Genomic DNA, 15,058 nt, shown 5'->3' on the forward strand with positions numbered 1-15,058 from the left:
CATCCACAAGTCTTGAACAACTTAAAAGACTTGTTGGAAGGCTTTTTTGTTACTCTTCTTTTTTTTAAAAATAGTTACTTTATTTGATTCAGATGCCTCACCAAAAGGTAGTCTTCCAATACTGACGACTTGGTTGCTTCTTTACGGCTTTTGTTTTAATGTGCTCACATAAGAAGTAATGCATCTCCTTGACAACAAACAAGCCTTCAATGCCTCTTTAGACATATGGAAAACAACAGTAACATTCTCTTATAGACATGAGTCTGAATTTTGATCCAATTGACATGGTCGTCTGCAAGCTGGGATATTAGACAAAGGCTCATTAGTATACTCAGGAGCGCTTAATTGAACAAAGATGGATTAAAAAATGCTGATTGATGAAGTTGACAGCATTTGTTGTCAGTAAAAGTATGTAGGCATAAATTATTCATATTTTATCAGGTCGTTACTGTAGAAATAAGCTTTGTTATGAAAAAGGTCAATTGCACAAAGAATTTGAACCGATTGAATCAATATTATATAAAGAAGGAGGACGTCTCTCTTTTTTTTTTTTTCTTTACTAAGGTATCTCACTTTAATCATTTAAAAAATTTAATAGTCATGCTTTCTAAGGTAGTTACTTTTTGTTCAAGCATTTGAACAGATTATTAGTCAAAAAAAGTGATCAAATGATTTTCTAAAGTTGACCAATTGAGAGTAGAATGATTGTAATAAAGCCGCCCGTTGATATAAAAGGGAAGGTTAAGCAAAGTTAGTTTAGTGACGTTGAGGACTTCAGAGTAAGTGAAGCTTGCCAGCAAGTCCCTGTATCAGTTCTTTTAAACATTAATCAACACTCTTTGGAAACTTTTCAAAAGTGTTTAGAAAAATAACCTATTTAAATAAATATTGCTTTTACTGATATACAATGAAAACACATCAGATTGAGCTGGTGCAAAACCATAAGTTGAATGTTTAAAACAAAGTACAATTTTTTAAATCGCAAAACCTGTGCGTAAAACCGCTCTTTGTCACTGTTTTCTGTGTATTACGCCAAGTGTATGTAAAAGACCCCTTTAGTTTAATAGGAGGACTATTAATAGATTTTGGGTTTATTATTTAACCACGAGTATCTGTAATGTTGTTTAATATAAAATGAAAGCATTACTTGAATATCAGGGTTATTAAATAGGAAGGTAATGGGCACTTTTTATCTTTAATTAAATTATTCATAAAATAAATTGAAAGGCGTAACTTTAATATGAAAGATTAATAACATGAAAGAAAAGGCAATTCATAAGGCAAATGATTTGCTTAAGGTATCTAAAATGGGTTGATTATAAACATTTCACTTTAAATAAACTCAGAATGTGTGTATCACTGATAGATTTCCTTTTTAAAAAATGATTAAAAAGGGAAAAAGGAATACGTGTTTTCATACTTGATATGCTTTGAATATGAACGTATACAAAAATGAAATGTTGACTGGAAGAAGATAAAAAAGAGAAGCTTAATCAAAAGAGATCACACACATTCTAAAGGTAATTAAAAGATAACTTGTTTAATAAATTGAATGTACATCATTGCAGATATACACATTCATCTCTAAAGTAAAGTATTCTGAAGGTTGTACAGTTAGTCAAAGCCAATTTAAAGAAATAGAATAGATGTAATCCTATTACTAAGTTGCCATGTTTGAAAGATGAACAGTAAAAATAGAAAGGATAAAGTGCAATACAAGTTAATTTGTTTACGTAAGAAATATAAAAGGATAGTAAACGACTGATTGCATCTTCCATTCTGTTTAAATTTGAATGTTTCATCGCGTATATTTTACTCTGTAAATAATAACAAACATCCTTGTGTTTGTTTGTTTGTTTGTTTTTTGCACCACGTGAAAACAGACTTTAGAGATTTCTTTTTGACATACAATGCTTTAGTGTGCACGTTTAAAAGTCCTTTTAACAAGTAAATTTCGAAATGATTTAATTCGCTACACTAAAAACAAATTTCATGCGAATTTTAGAGGACAAAAAAAATACGACACCCCCAAAAGCTTAATATTTTGATTCGAAATACAAAACAAAGAAACGTCAGAAAAATCCAAAGAAAAAAAAATATATAAAAAACTGCATGTTTTTTTTTGCTTTACTTTTCTTTCTCATTTAAAAATGACCAATTCAAATGAAAATGCACCTTTGTTGGGTGAACAATCTCACGAAAGGCCACCTACTTTATGGAGTTCATTCAAAGTTACTATGAAATCATCTTTTATTAATTACTTGTTGATATTTGTTCCTATTGCTATTGCTTTTTCCACTTTTATAAAATCTTCAGATACAACTGTCTTTACGTTGAATTTTATTGCTATTATTCCATTAGCAAAACTATTAGGATTTGGTATAAACATATTTAAAGTATATCCTTTTTTTTTTATTTAACACTGTTTGATACAGCAACCGAAGAAATTGCATTAAGATCTGGTTCTACTATTGGCGCATTATTAAATGCAACATTTGGTAATGCAGTCGAATTAATCTTGGGCATAATTGCTTTAAAAGAAGGATTGATTCGTGTTGTTCAAGGTAAGCTACATGTATTCTTTTTCTTTAAGACATTCTAATACTGTATAAAATATAGCTTCTATCCTTGGATCTATTATATCCAATATTCTATTAGTAAATATCGTTATTGCTATTATGACTATCATTATTACTTACACAAGAAAAATAGGTGCTTGGCTTTTGCTTCTTCTTGGGCGGCATCACACGCTCTGAGCAAAACTTTAATCAGACAGCCGCACAGACATCTTGCTCTCTCTTGGCTTTGACTACTTTATCTTTACTGATACCTGCTGCATTCTCTAGTACGATACCTAAAGACAGTCCTACTCATGGTATTCTTGATTTGAGTCACGGAACATCAATCGTTCTATTGATTGTTTATGTTTTGTATTTGTTATTTCAGGCAAGTTTCATGTGTATATTTCAATGTTTATATAAATAACACGATTCAATAGCTCAAGACACATAATCATTTGGTAATAAGAAAAAAGGAGGGGAAGGAGGAAGGATAAAAAAAATGCTGATTTTTAAAAACATACTTTTTTTTTAGTATGAAGATGAAGTTGATGAAGATGAAGTACCTACAACCACTCTTGGATTTTTTATTGGATTGTAATTTATAGTCCAAAAGTGATACTCTTTGCTAATGACTTTATATTAGATTATTGGCTGTTGCATGTATTGTCTCTTTACATGCGGAATATCTTGTTGGAGCGTAAGTCCTTGTTTGTATATCTTTTTATGGAATACTAATCTTGTGTAATAGTATTGAAGGTGTAGTAGAGAAATGGGGTATTAATGAAACCTTTGTTGGTATTATCTTATTACCCATTGTAGGAAAGTAAGTGAATATGATGTAATAATTTAAGGAAGCTAAAAAAAAAGGGTAGTGCCGCTGAACATGTTAGCTCAGTCACATTTGCTATGAAAGATAAAATGAACTTGTGTATTGGTATCGCTGTCTCCTCTTCACTTCAAATTGGTTTATTAGTCACCCCTGTGCTCGTGTTGGTAGGTTGGATGATTGATCAACCACTGAGTTTATACTTTGAAAATTTCGAAACTGTAATACTTTTCACAAGTGTACTTATTGTGAACTATTTGATACAAGATGGTAGGTCAAATTGGCTGGAAGGTGCACTGTTATTGGTAAGCTTCATATTTTATTATCCCTCTCAGTCACTCACTCCATTTAATAGTCATCCTATGTAATTATAGCTATGGCATTTTACTCCACCCCTAAAAAAAAAAGAAAGTGCTATGTTACAAGTAAAAAAAAAAAAAATAGTGTCACACATACACATTGTTCTCTTTGTTTTGTATTCCCCTTTTTTTTTTCTGCATTTCTTTCTTTTTCTTTTTCTTTTCTTTTTTTTTGTTGCATTCTATAAGGGTGTTCAGTATGGCAAATCAACTTAGAGAAAATATTAATGAGTATTGTTCATCCTCCAATTCGGACAGTAGAAATTTGCAACCCATGGATGCAGAAGACCAAGAGGCTGGTTCAATTTTAGTAGCTCTTGCTAAACATGCTAATAAAATACAACCAACATCGACTGTTGAAAAAGTAATAATAAAAAATATATAATTTCGTTTTATAATTAATTTTTTTATTATTATTTCAGCCAACAAGAAGCCATTCTATGTCTATTAGAAATTTAATAGGTAACAGTAATAGACATTCATCCTCTCCTTTATTTATTTGTTATTCACTCTCTTACTTTTGTGTTTAGATACTGAAACAACTGTAACCAGTTACATCTCTCTTTTTTTTTTTTTTTCAAAAAAAAAAAAAAAAAACCTTATTTAAAATTTCTTTTGTTTTGCATATAGAACGTTACACCTTACATTTCTCTTTCGACTGGACATAGTTTATATGATTCTCCTCAAAGACGATTTCAAGGTACAGTAAAAGTTTATCTTTGCTTAATATTAAATTATAAATCATCACGTAGCACCTTATCAACCAAAAGCATTTAGACCACCCAGCATTATAGCAAAGGCTCCTCACAAGCCATCACCAACCAAAATCAGACGAAACTCTATTCATGTTCATCTAAGTTATAAAATACACGCACACAAAATGCGTACACAGCAACACATGGTAAAAAAATATTTATGCAAACAAACGTGCACTTGTTGATTTTTTGTAGTATGCAAGATGTGAGCCAGCTTACCATTCAAATATACTCAACAGACCGTCTTATAATCAACCCATTCCCTATCATTATAAAGATAATACAGTTTGATGCAAAACAAAAAATACTTTTTATATAAAAATCAAAATAAAAAGTTCGATTATCGGGATTTTAATCCATCATACTCTAGCAATAGCAACGTAAAATTAATCAATCATATAGGTTGTTTCTGTTGACATAGATTTTATTTTTGAACGATATGTAATTAAAAAAATATAAAAATGTTTTTCTTAGAGAGGGAGCGTTTTTGGAATAAACCCAGAAAGCAAAGACTTTCCCAAAACCAAGGGTGCAGCGACAAGTATCACAAAAAGCAAGAATATACTATAAAACAAAATACCATAGCAGATCGCTGCTCTTTTACGTTCTTTGCTTTGCTTGGCGGTCCAGATATGAGCACGAATTTGCTTAGAGGGCCTTAACCAGAATAACATGAGTGAATGAACAGTATTGATGTATGGAATTAATATGAAGATGGAAAGGAAGAACAAAATGAGATGAGCAAGAAGGAAATCCGTGGCAAATTCGGTCATTTCGATAATTTTACAAACAAACTCACGGGCTGGTTGAGAAATTGCTATATAAATATTGTATTAGCTTTTGATTTGTTCAAGTAACTCGTAAACAATAACCTACCATGCCATCCTAGCTGTGTATCCACAAAAGAAAGAAAGAAAAAAAAATGAATGAGAAAGGAAAATCAAAAACCAAAATAGACAACTTACCCCACGACCATACCATTTACCCGTCCACCAACCTCGATTAGCTTCGTCATGCTTAAACTCACGCGTAAGACAAAGCACAGTCAAGAGCTTGAGGACAAAACGTTGAATACTACTGATAGCAACCACACCCAATACAACATTTGTTAAGTTCCACTCTTCAAGTACAAAAAAGACTTCGAATATAATGATCAAATTCATTACGGACCATCCATGAGCCAAGGCGGCCCATGACCGAGCCCAAACTTGTTTACCCACAGAACTAAGAACACACCCGATACCAACTGACATGGCAAAAAACATGGCCAGACCAGCAACATTCATCAGGACAGGAGCCAAGGCAATTACGCCAATACGAAGGAGGCCACTGGGTCCTGTGGAGGGTAAAGTAGGATCGGTCGCATCAAATCCCTTGGTGAATGCATAAGGTATCGTACAAAGAATAGCATAAATTAAAGGGAAAATGATCTCAGAGATGATCATGGCTGCCATACTAGCTCGTGGCATATCTGCAATTCCGCTCGTGGCTTCAGTTGACTTGCTACGCTTGTATCCTGTAATACGAGCTCGAGCAGACCGAGTATGGCTAATCCATGAATTGGCATGTGGTTTTGAGTTGCCCCGAGACATCCATCGAATGAACTCTCGATAGTCTACCAAAAAGTCGACCGGAGCAAATTGATTTGGATTAAAAACAAAAGGGGATACGATCAAGGCCACCACAGTAAACCAAAAGTAGATAAGATGTGGAATCCAGTAAGCCAAGGATGCGAATAACATGATCAGGAAATTCCGCGCGCCTACATAAATACTAGGTCCAGTAAAGCGAGAGTAGAGCGTTGCAAACGAAATACGTGAAGTAGCAAAGCCACGGCCGGTACCAATATAACGTGCTCCACCATAAACCAAGTTCTCAAGCACTGAATTGGTATAGATCTGTGTCACAAAGATTTCAAACAGTGGAGACAGCGAGGCAAAGTGTTTTCCGATACGTGTCAAGCTTCTCCAAAATCCCTTTTCGGTCAATTCTTGCAAGAACAGAGGTAAGAAGGCAACCAGAAAGACAGCGACAATTGATAAGATGCAACGCTTTACCCAGTCAAAGATAGGCACAAGATTATAACACCCTTCGGGTGTCAGTGCAACATCTTCGGGGGCATCTGCATTGTATTCACAGATAGTGAGAGAGGCGCCCATTGCGCTGATAAATAATGCAGCCAACATAAACATTTGTACGGACAACATGATAAAGATATTGTTCAGATGAAAGCCAGGATGAGCATAGTAAAAGGTCAAGAAACGATCCAAGGGTAACTGCGTGCCAATATAGTAATACTCACGGGATAGCATCTGCTCACCCATACCCGTACCAATCTTTGTTGTAAAATTCAAGATGGACCCAAAGCCAAGATCACGACCTTTACCACACTGAAAGTACTCGGTGTGTTTGATCCGTCCACCTCTTATAAATGAATTCATGCCTGCATAGATATCTTCGTTCAAATGAAGGCCCTTTTGTGCCTTAGAGACACCACCTCGGGTATTCATATAGATCGCGTTAAGGAAATCTGGATGGCCATAATGAAGCTTACCGCCGCTTTTGGCCATGATTCTTTGTGTGAGAGTACCAAAGGTCTGTTCTTTACCAGCAGCAACATCGCCAAGAATACCAATGTTTTCAGAAAAAATGTATTCACGAGCACCGACGATCGCCACAGGAGAACTATTGCTTTTTTGATAACTTGGGGAATAAGGAGACTCCTGAATGGGCTCAAGTACTTCAAATTCACCAAGGACATTACGAATCTTTAAGCACTCTTCCAGATAGTTGTCTTGATTGGCATCAACCAACTGCAAGAATTCGCCACGATAAAAGATGATGGCGTGATTTTGGTTGTCTGATTTGCCGTCACCCAAGATGGGGTTACCAGGTAACCGTACACGAAAGTAAGGCTTACGTTTGCCATTTTCCATAATAGGTGCATGGCCATCGATTAGTGCAGAATAATAAGTCACCTCACCTCCTTCCTCTGCTGATGGTTCTTCATCAATATAGGCCACTTGAAGATCTGGGAAAGCCTTGAACAAGAATTCGGCATCCTCATTTTCCGCCTTGTTGAACTTTGCGTACCGTTGCATGGCCACAATAAATTTGAACTTGGATCGTGTCAATACATCCAGCTCATTTTCCAATCTGTCCTTGTCATCTTGATAAACTCGAATATTATCCGGGTTCTCCACCCGATAAAGTAATTTGATTGCTTTTTTATAATTCATAAAACCAGAAACGGTACGATATAAGGTCTGTGCTCTTAGAGAAGCCCAGATACGTGTTCGAAGTGTATATTCTGGTTTGGAAGTCTTGAAACCGATACAGTAAAAAGGTAAATCGTCATTCTTTGGCAGTTTTTTTGTCCGGTTGTCTGGATCTGAATCATGTGTAGGTTCATTCAAGGTACTCGAGGTACCAATGCTCTTTTCGTCCCCACTTGCCAAGATTTTGGTGTCTTTTACAAAGTTATCCCATTCATTTGGATGGAGTTGCTTCAAGTATTCTAATAATGTTACACGAGTGCTATTATCCTCTTCACGAATGATTTCTCGAAGCGATAAAAGAATCTTTTCTCCATAGTGAGGCTACAGAGGAGAAAAAAGGAGGATAAGACTAAAGATTCGAATGAAAAAACATCAAAAAGAAACTTACAGTTAATACAGTAAATAATGGCATGCATTGAACTGGGTGAGGAGCTGGCATGGGTGTTGTCAAACTTTGAGCAAAAAAGTGAATACGCCTTTCAGCTTCCCCTCCTTGAGGAAAGTACTCTGTCTTGAATGAAGTATCTTCTTGAGAGACAAAAAAAGTAGGTGATCTAAGATTACGTTGTCCATCCATTGTATTTATTTCCTAGGTTAATCAAAAATAAAATAAGCATCACAAAAAAAAGGGCAGACCTGTTGAGAAATGCATTTTACCTGTTGATATATCATACGCTGAGCATGATCCGCAGTGATCAAATGTTCGCGATACATTGTGAGAACAATGGCATTCCAGATTTGAGAACACAGTACTTTTGGCTTATAGTTCACTTGTATATCAGTTGTCGCTAATAGTTTTACAAAGATTCGTTTAGGCAATCGACAAAAGATATTCCTCCAAGGCGTCCAAATAGAGATACCAAGATAAAAGGATCTTGCAACAGAGAACGCAGTGTTCCAGATGATATACCACAAATAAGTATCCAAGAAATAAAGAACAAGATCCATCAAGAGCATGATGACAATGGTAATTCGAGGCATTTGATCACAAAGCATGGTTCCAATAATTTTATCGTTACAATTTGTCACATTCATCTTACTGATGACCTTTAAAGGATCCTTGAAAGAGAGAGCCAAGAAAAAATAGGATTCTAATAGTTTACAGGTAAAGACACAAAGCCAAAGACAAACAGACATGATTCGATCGATCCTTTTGAGTGGTGGAAAGTTGGCAGTAAAAACCTCGTTTGCAAGGTCTTCTCTAGTGTGTTTTGATTTTCTTTCAAAGAGCCTTGCAGGAGGTACAATAGCCAAGAATAAGGTTGTACCAACGCTGATCAAGAGCTGTATGACAGAGACTGTTTTCGATATCGCGCTGATACGGTCTAGGAAAAGACAATAAAAACTAGGGCCTGTGTTGACGGCCATGAGGATCAGTAGAAATGTGACTCGGCGGATAAGATGTTTTGATCTGCTCCAAGAGAAAGGAAGATAGGCCAGTTCAGCACATGAACCAATCAAGACGAGTAAACAAGCAACCATCCCACCTAAAGCTACAATGGATATTTGAACAGATACCTCTTGATTTGCAATCTCCTTATCTGGATCCAAATACAATGAATAGGCGTTTGCTGTGATATAGTACCAAAAAGTAACGATATGTATCACCCACACTCTCGAAAAATTAACAGAGGCATGCATCCAAGTACGCTTTTCTTTGTACGTCTTTTTGAATGTCTTTGCCCAATTGACATCCTTTAGAGCATTGTATCGTTCGTGTGGTGGAAGTTTGCCCAAGGTACTGTTTTTATCAGTCTCTGAAACAATGATTTGGTCATAAAAAGTTGGGTGCCAAAAAAATTGATTGACATCATCATATCCAATAACTTTATCATGATCTCTTTCTCTTTTCACGTACTTGTTTTCTTTTAGAACATATGTTTGATCTCTAAAGAACTGGTACAAGGGTTTGATGATCGTATCCAAGTAGGTTCCTTCAGGAACATCGGGTTTTTCTGTACTACTGTGGTGACGATAATAGTCCGATGCCATTTTGTAAATAAAGCACAGGGCTTCAGGTGTATAACGTATCGGTGCAGCTTCGCCCCATAACAGTAAATAGAGGGCCAAATCTTGTAGTTTTTCAGAATTTGAAAGGTTTCGCATGCGCAGCAGCCATTTTTCCTCGTGTCTCAAGAGCAGTTCATGCTCATCGCCAATATCTTTAGCCACATTCTTTTCTTCCTCAGTCTGATCATAAATATCCATCTGAGATGCAAAATACCATTTTTTATAGTTGGCGTTATCACCACCTATGTAGTCAGCATGCAGACTGTCTAGGGCCACTTGGGGTATCAATCGAGATGCACGAGAATCAAGCATGGCCATCAGGTGCTGGCTCATGTTCTTTACGCTGTCTTTTTGAAATCCAAATTTTTTCGCGAGATTATCAAATATTTTTTGCAACTCTCTAAAGCTGATCGGTACGTTGCCTTCAGGGCCCCATGAAGGGTAAGGATATTCCTGCGTGGCATAGCCTTGAATACTCGAAGTCATAGGGTGAGCGCTACCAACTGAGCTTTGACTTTCATTGTGCCCTAACATCTGGCTTCCTTTGTATTTTGTATTGGCAAGAAGAGCCAGCATAGAGTCAGCAGATGATGCATATTTGGCATATCTTCCGTCGTCACCATCTGCAAGTGAGGCTAAGATGTCAACATCGAATGTATCTTGGTTGGGATGATATGTGGTAGATGAGTTTGCCGAGAACGCATATAAATTTCCTTGTGTTTGTTTATAAGGGTTCCCCACTTTTTTTGCTGAAAAAGGAGATGCATTTTGTTTTTTAGCTTGTTGATCATCCTTTATAGCATTTTCTAATCAAAGAAATATTAATATTGCTTTGTAGACATGCGTGAGCACTTGGAGAACCTTTACCATTATAGGTTGAATGTAAAGGTACATTCATACTTAGTGTAGGTGAAGGTAATTTTAAATCATCTTCATATATTTGTCCATGTGGAGCAGGATTTGTGTCATGGCTGGAGCCCTCTACGGTACTAATTAAATAATTAAAAGGAAAAGGTTGTGTTAATCAATTATCAAAGAACAATAATAAAAAAGAAGTGTATATTCGACTTTTTTTGGTATTACTTTGTATAATAAGCGCGAATTTCTTCTAAGCCTTTTTGAGGCTTTACATCCTCATTTTCTACGTTGTCATTTGATGGAAAGTTGGGGGCGCAATCAATAAAGTCTTCATCTTCATCGTGATGATCGACTGTTGTTTCTTTGCTATTGGTGTCAGCCATTATATGCTGCTTTCTTTCAATAAGGAATAATTATAATGCCGATAAAAGAAGATAAGTTAGATAAAAGCAATGGTGATAGCTTAGAAATAAAAGAAACGATCCTTGAAGTAAAAAAGAAATGTAATCCTTCAACTATTTGATACGTTATTTGTTGATAAGATGCGTAGTTGTATTTGAAAGATTCTGAAATATGTGGCTCCCTTTATCACCCGAGTTAAGCCTAGACATGTACAAATCTTCAAAGCTAGCTTTTGTATTCATGAAGAGAAGATTTCCTACAAAAATCCACTGTTCACTGTTCTCATGCACGCCAAGGGGGTAAGTGACGTGGGTGATGAAAACTTATCATAATCTATGATTAGTAATCAATTCAAAGGGTGTATGAGATAGCTACATATTTAGCCTAATTATAGTTCTTTATTGTCTTTTCAACTGTTCTATCTTTGAATTGCTCTCTTTTTCTCATAATTTCTACATCTTTTGCTTTCACCCAAGTAATGAGCGGGAATTTAAAATAAAAGCACCCCGGAAGGGCCAACAGGGGAGTTAAGCCACTGTTCATTTAGCATAATTTGTATTGAGACAGCTTCAACTGTATTTTTTTTTTTATTCTAGTCAACATGTTTAATAGATCGGCACTTAGACTTCAAAAATCAGCAGCGAGTTTATTAAAGAGATCTTATACCACAGAGCAACCTCCTTCTGCTGCTCACAAATTAGCCGAAGAAGCTTTGTCTCAAAAAGTTGGCGCTCCAAAAGGAAAAGTTACTCTTCCTAAAAGTGACAAAAAGCCTACAAAGGCAAACAAAAAAGGCGATAGTGGAATGAAAGAAGTCGCCTTAGTTGGCGGTATTCTTACAGGTACTGCTCTTGGCAGTTTATTCTATTTCGGTAAGACTTGATGCCTGCATTCTCTTTTTCCTTGTTTTTTTTTTAACAAGCTTTCTTCTTTAGGACGTCCATTTGAAGGTGAAAGAGAAGATAAGGTAGAGTGATTTAGCGATTCAATAAATAATTTACTAATATTTGAATAGTATGCTAACGAAAATGCTTTCGCAGCAGCATATAAGCGTTGCGCAGACCGATTCAAAGAATTCCAACAAAGTATGCACGAGCCCATGTGGGACAAACTTCTTCCTGAGCCTTTGCCAGAGCCTTACCGTCGTCCTTATACACTTGTTATCAACTTGGATGAGACTTTGGTCTATTCTTACTGGGATGTAAGTTAAAAAGAAAAAGAATGCAATACATTCACAGTAAAGCTTAGCTGTATGAATAGAAAGAGCATGGATGGCGTCATGCCAAGCGACCTGGTGTCGATTACTTCCTTTCTTACCTTTCTCAATTCTATGAAATTGTCGTTTTCACTTCTCAACCAGCCATGGTAAATTATTTGTACATTAACTTTTTTTTTTCTGTTAAAAACTCACTTTTTCACAAGAATGCCATGCCAATTTTAGACAAGTTAGATCCCTATCAATATGCTATGTACAGACTTTATCGCGATGCAACTCGTTATGTTGATGGAAAATACGTTAAAGATTTATCACACTTGAACCGCGATTTAAGCAAGGTAATAATTATGGATTCCAATCCTGAATCTTTCTCTTTACAACAAGAGAACGGAATTGCTTTAAAGCCTTGGAAGGGTCAACTGGGAGACAAAGGCCTTTTGGAATATATTCCTTTCTTGGAAGGTAAGTAAAAATAGAATTAGGCTGACGCAGAATATTGACATTTCATAAAAAAAAGCTATTGCCTTGACAAATCCCGATGATGTCAGACCTGTCTTGAAAAGTTTCGAAGGAAAGCACATTCCTTTGGAATGGGCCAAACGTGAGGAAGAAATGAACAGGATGCATAGACTTCAATGGGAAGAAGAGCAATCAAAGAAGAAGACAAAGCGTAATTTGGGATCTCTTTTAACTGGAGGAGGTGCAGCTGCTGAAGTAGAAGGCCCACCCCCAACTTACTTGGAACAAATGAGAAAGCACGTAAGAGAGACATTTGCAACTGAATTCCAGCAACAAAAGAAGATTCAAGAAGAAGCTATGCAGCAAGATATGGAAAGACAAATGGAAATGATGAAGCAAATGAAGATGTCTGTCTGGGAATTGATGACTCAAGCTGCCTCGGTAAGAAAAAAAAAAAAAAAGGTAAAATTGTTATACGAATAACTAATATATTACCTCATATAGGGACAACCTATTGCTCCTCCTCAGCCTGGAACTGAGCAACCACCTCAACAGCAATAAGTATAAGTTTTGTGTTCACTACTGCTTTGTTTGTGTATGTCCATCCCTTTTTGTGCTTTATGAAGTTGTATAGAATAAAAAAAGAAAGGTTTTAATTTTATTTGCAAATTATCGCCGAATTGTTTTACGTGTTATTTAACCTTATGAGAGAATAACATTTTTTTCTTTAAAAGGAGGACTTTATTCAAGTGCCGCAATGCGTGCACCATTGTAAGCGTTAAATAAATCATAATCAAGTTTTTTTTTTTTTTTTTTTTTTTTTTTTTTTTTGCCACCCCCAGGTCTATCACATAGTGCGTTATCGTTAGCGTTATCGCCCGTGAGTAGCCAGATAGCGTAGTCTGAGCCAAGTAATGTGGTCTTGAAGTTACTTTGCAAAAGGGACATCGGCATTGGGGATGGGAGACAAGTTCGAACGCTCCTTTGCACAGCTCAAATGACTTACCACAGTCGTTTTTGCCAATCACGTAAAAGTGGGTGTCGACAACAGCATCTTTTTAGGTGTTGTTACTTTTTGGGACCATATGAACTTCTACCTTCTCGTGGTTGGTCCTGTTAATCATTATAACTAAATAGTTATTTTGAGAACTAAAGGAAGTTTCAATCTTTTTGCATCTGTATTATTTAAACAATAAATGAGAATGCTTTGTAAATTGTTACTTTGGAGTTTTGTTTTCTCGTAAATGCTTTTTTTTCAATGCTTGCAATAACAGTAGATTTTTATGGATATTCTAGAGGGTTGTTTGACTTGAGGCAGATGCGAGCATGTCAAGGCGTTTTTACAACATTCAGTAAACGCATTTGAAAAGTGCTTAAGGGCAATCCTAATTAATAAACTGCTCTTCAACCATTGACAAAAAAAGCCCCACCCAATGAGATTTAGAAAACCACCTTTTAGGTAAATAAATTCTCCTTTGGCATTGCTTTACTATATATGTATGCAACATATTTTTGAAAAGTACGACAATATGGTTTTTAGATGTGATACTCTTATTAAAAAAATACGACAGTGTATGTTAAAAGCGCGACACTTTAATTTTTTTTTTCCTTGAGACATCATTTTGGCAAAAGGTGTACAGCATCAAAGTAGAATGTTGTTCTTTGGGAATAAAATCCTCCTTTTACAATGTTGCACGAACGAGGATTTAGTCCCCGATACAATCATGTATAATGACAGTTTGGGTGAAGAACATGAACTGTAATTTACAGTATATGTCAAGAGACAAAAGGCGCCCCATATTCTTCTATATAAATAAGATGAACATTTTTAAGCAAGATAACAACATCCAATAAATTCTATAAATTCAAAAAATCAAATCTTCTTGCGCTTAAAAAGCAATCTTTTCTTATTGGGTCACAATAACCTTTTCTTTTCTTTTTATTTTTACTTATTCTTTCTGATCTGATACCTGAGTCATCGCAAATCAAGAAAGATCCCTTTTATTTTTATCTTTTATCAAACAATCTTACTCTTAACATTATTGATCTATAAAGATCTGGTGGTCACTACTCAAAGACAATTTACTCTATCAAAAGAACTGTTAAACGTTCAATCAAGTTACCTAAACTCAAGTCATTCAAGGCTTTAAACCTCAATCTAAGCAAATCTACATCACTTTAACAAAAGCCAAATCCCAAGTACTAACAATTTACAACAAAAATGTTGTTCTTTGGTGTTCTTTCTTCTAAACTAATATTACACGGGGAATGAACCAATCAAAGCGCACCACCGCCTTCTACTGAAGATTCACAGTATACATGCAAATCATTCCA

General features: G+C 35.7%; 4 protein-coding genes across 4 annotated transcripts; 3 read left to right on the top strand and 1 right to left on the bottom strand.

The window, feature by feature from the left end:
• Positions 1-2,150: 2,150 nt before the first annotated feature.
• On the top strand, positions 2,151-4,792 carry RO3G_10348 (uncharacterized protein; the record flags this gene model as incomplete). The annotated part of the gene is made up of 14 exons (XM_067664933.1): positions 2,151-2,379; positions 2,436-2,564; positions 2,620-2,657; positions 2,713-2,919; positions 2,999-3,019; positions 3,094-3,155; positions 3,205-3,258; positions 3,310-3,384; positions 3,434-3,554; positions 3,626-3,657; positions 3,936-4,110; positions 4,377-4,446; positions 4,499-4,647; positions 4,697-4,792. 14 exons carry the CDS (start codon positions 2,151-2,153, stop codon positions 4,790-4,792), a joined length of 1,458 nt encoding a protein of 485 aa, XP_067521034.1.
• Positions 4,793-5,270: 478 nt separating this feature from the next.
• Positions 5,271-11,030, bottom strand: RO3G_10349 (uncharacterized protein; the record flags this gene model as incomplete). Its single annotated transcript, XM_067664934.1, has 6 exons — positions 5,271-5,318; positions 5,467-8,100; positions 8,168-8,368; positions 8,437-10,595; positions 10,657-10,778; positions 10,873-11,030. The coding sequence occupies 6 exons, from the start codon at positions 11,028-11,030 to the stop codon at positions 5,271-5,273; spliced, it is 5,322 nt and encodes a 1,773-aa protein (XP_067521035.1).
• Positions 11,031-11,650: 620 nt separating this feature from the next.
• RO3G_10350 (uncharacterized protein) lies at positions 11,651-13,285 on the top strand (the record flags this gene model as incomplete). Its single annotated transcript, XM_067664935.1, has 7 exons — positions 11,651-11,921; positions 11,985-12,016; positions 12,065-12,250; positions 12,310-12,414; positions 12,472-12,727; positions 12,783-13,165; positions 13,229-13,285. 7 exons carry the CDS (start codon positions 11,651-11,653, stop codon positions 13,283-13,285), a joined length of 1,290 nt encoding a protein of 429 aa, XP_067521036.1.
• Positions 13,286-14,157: 872 nt separating this feature from the next.
• RO3G_10351 (uncharacterized protein) lies at positions 14,158-14,487 on the top strand (the record flags this gene model as incomplete). The annotated part of the gene is made up of 3 exons (XM_067664936.1): positions 14,158-14,183; positions 14,265-14,296; positions 14,339-14,487. The coding sequence occupies 3 exons, from the start codon at positions 14,158-14,160 to the stop codon at positions 14,485-14,487; spliced, it is 207 nt and encodes a 68-aa protein (XP_067521037.1).
• Between the last annotated feature and the right edge of the window lie 571 nt (positions 14,488-15,058).

Source organism: Rhizopus delemar, genomic scaffold (genome assembly GCF_000149305.1).
Source record: "Rhizopus delemar RA 99-880 supercont3.8 genomic scaffold, whole genome shotgun sequence".
NCBI lineage: Eukaryota > Fungi > Mucoromycota > Mucoromycetes > Mucorales > Rhizopodaceae > Rhizopus > Rhizopus delemar.